This window comes from Daktulosphaira vitifoliae, unplaced genomic scaffold, assembly GCF_025091365.1.
Source record: "Daktulosphaira vitifoliae isolate Bord-2020 unplaced genomic scaffold, ASM2509136v1 Scaffold_2, whole genome shotgun sequence".
NCBI lineage: Eukaryota > Metazoa > Arthropoda > Insecta > Hemiptera > Phylloxeridae > Daktulosphaira > Daktulosphaira vitifoliae.
In genome coordinates, this window is record NW_026099573.1 from 11,385,820 (window position 1) to 11,388,566 (window position 2,747).

Genomic DNA, 2,747 nt, shown 5'->3' on the forward strand with positions numbered 1-2,747 from the left:
TTTTTTTTTTTTTTTTTTTTTTTTTTTTATCCATTGTGTAATTAATAATAATGCTGATCCGAATAATCGATAACGACGGTTGGTTAATATTGCGTAGCTCTCGTGTTGTGTCAGTAATTTTTTCATTCTATTGACTATTAGTGTTTTTTGTTTGAATAAAAAAGTACTGTCGTACAATAATTTATATGTTTTTATTATTTTTTTGCTTTCAGGTACTGGTTGTAACTACTACAAACTAAGAAACGGTGGCGCCTAACTAGCTCGGTTCCCGAACTACATGGCACAGCCACAAAATGACGAGAAGAGTCGGAAAGAACGATCTTACTGTTCAGAAAATTTTGCCCGCGTACACTTTACACGGTCATCCGCGGCCACGTCGGGCGGTAGACGCCAACAGCAGCAACAACATGCAGCGACTTCGTCGTTACTGACCGCCGACGGGCAACAGCAACAGAACGATGGACAGCAACAGCAGAGACACGCGACCAATCGAAATGCCGTCGTGTCCTTGGACGCGCCCAGGCCTCAAAGCCAAAGGGCCACAAACGAATATGTGGAGACTCCGTTCTTAGGGTCTTCCAACGGCAGCGGCGGTTCAAACACATCGACGGCCACATCTACGCCGACAACCTCGACAGTGGGCCACAAAGCCACTTCGGACGCTGTGAAAATCGGCAGCAGCTGTTGCATCCAGGTGGACAAAGAGACGGCGGAAGTGATAACCGCCCAGCCGGCGGTGGGCTCATCTTCGGCGAAACCCGCGAAGAAAACCGCCGGCGACTGTTCCATCATTTGTCAAGATTGTAATAAATGTCGGTGCGTAGCGTGTCGGACCCCACGCAGACTACCGGGATGGTGGCTGTGCAATAACTTTTGTTACTTGTCGCCCAGCACTTGCGTCGAGTACTGCTCGTGTATGTGCTGCGTCAAAGGCGTGGTGTACCACTGCAAATCTCGTGACGACGACCTCGGATCGGACTTGTGGTTGGACGACCCGTGCTCCTGTCATCCCGAAGACAGGACGCGCCGGTGGTCCATACTCAGCTTGACATCCTTGCTGTTGCCATGCCTGGTGTGCTATTGGCCGTTGACCGGATGTGTTCAGCTAATGGAGAAATGCTACGCTCGGATATCGCGACGTGGCTGTCAATGCAAACGTCAGCCGACCTCCTCGAAATCGCACGTTGTCGCTTAGGCGTCGATCCCCCCCCCCAAAAAAAAAAAAAAGTAATGATAATTTGTAGGTGCAGATGATACCCATTTGTACTCTACACCCGCCTCCCGCTGCCAACCGATCAGTCGCCGCTTATCGTGTGTGGTACCCATACAATAGAGCCGTTGTAATTTTGCAAATCCGAAATAATTTCCAAATTTGTATTACGAAAAATATCACCGAGAAAGTCGTGCCCCGCGCATCTGTCGATAATCCAGCAAAACTCAAAAGATCCAATCTCAAAGTCGAAATTATCGTTTATGCCAGACAAGTTTTTTATATTTGAACTGCACACGTTGGTCGTAAAGATAAAACGGATTTTCGTTGCAAAAGAACTGTGTGCGAAAAGTTAAAACTAGACGACGTTCTGACTGAAATTATACTATTATTGACCTGAGAAAAAATATAACTGTTACCGAAAAATAATAATAATTATGTTGTACACGATGAAAAACTGCGCGACTGTGTGAACAAAACGATGAAAATAAAAGGACGGTTTAAACCAACAGTTCTACTACTGCGGGTTTCGTCGAAGAAGTGTTGTTCTTTCTCTTCTCGCTTTTAAACCAAACCTTACCATTATTATTATTATTATTATTATTATTATAAATGTGTTTTATTTTTCTTAATTTGTTTCCGTCTTTTCTCTATGTTATGTAATAATATTATTATTAATTATGTATGTTACGCTGGTACAAAAATGAATATAATGTATTTTTATTAAATATATTATTAAAAACAAGTCTTAATTTTTAGGCTTAATAAACTCTTTTTGCTTTAATGTATCTATCAAACCAAATTAGTATATATTTATTAAAATGTACAAAAAATTGAAACGGTTGTTATGATTTTCTCTTCTCGAACCCTTAACATTTCAAATACCGATAGATTAAATGTAGTAACCAAGCACTTGATCGAAAGTTCATTTTGTTGAACGTCACTGCGTTCACCGGATGTTGACGAGCGCTGGATGCGAATAAAATAATGCGTTCGGTTTAAATTCGGAATGGCTTAATGTGTTTATTCACACCTAACGACTGTTTCCAAATATTGACAATTGCTATGGAGTGTTCTTCGCCGGTATCGTGTAAAAGTAATTCACGAAGAAACACACTAATGGAATGCAAATCCATTTTTAATAAAAACGGTTATTATTTGCGAGAAACATTAACAATAAGCGAATTTAATGAGATTAAAGTGTACATGGTTTTTCAAGTACAAAATTTACGCCAAACGTTATGTGATTGCGTTAACGAAAAATACCGAATGCGATTGTCGTTTTGTAAAAACTGAAAATCGCAGTACAGTTTTGCACCGCGCGCAGTTGGTACGCGACAGTGGCGTTTTTTTATCAAAATAGAAATTTTGTTGACCGAAAATCGAATGTGTTGGACTACCGCGAGCGACGTTACCCCAATAGTAATAATAAACGGTTACACCGACACCGGATCTACACGAAAAAGTGATCTAGTCCATTTGAAAACCAATACTAGCACGTGTGTGTGGTGTAATTGGGAGTTGTCCGGTAAGTAGC

General features: G+C 41.3%; 1 protein-coding gene across 1 annotated transcript in view; it reads left to right on the forward strand.

The window, feature by feature from the left end:
- The window catches only part of LOC126898948 (protein sprouty homolog 2), a 9,343-nt gene extending 7,388 nt beyond the window's left edge, over positions 1-1,955 (forward strand). Inside the window, exon 2 of the mRNA XM_050673374.1 lies at positions 213-1,955. Within this exon, the coding sequence (XP_050529331.1) occupies positions 278-1,195 (918 nt within the window). The 5' untranslated portion in view covers positions 213-277 and the 3' untranslated portion in view covers positions 1,196-1,955. The remainder of the gene's footprint in view (positions 1-212) is intronic.
- The last annotated feature ends 792 nt before the right edge of the window (positions 1,956-2,747 follow it).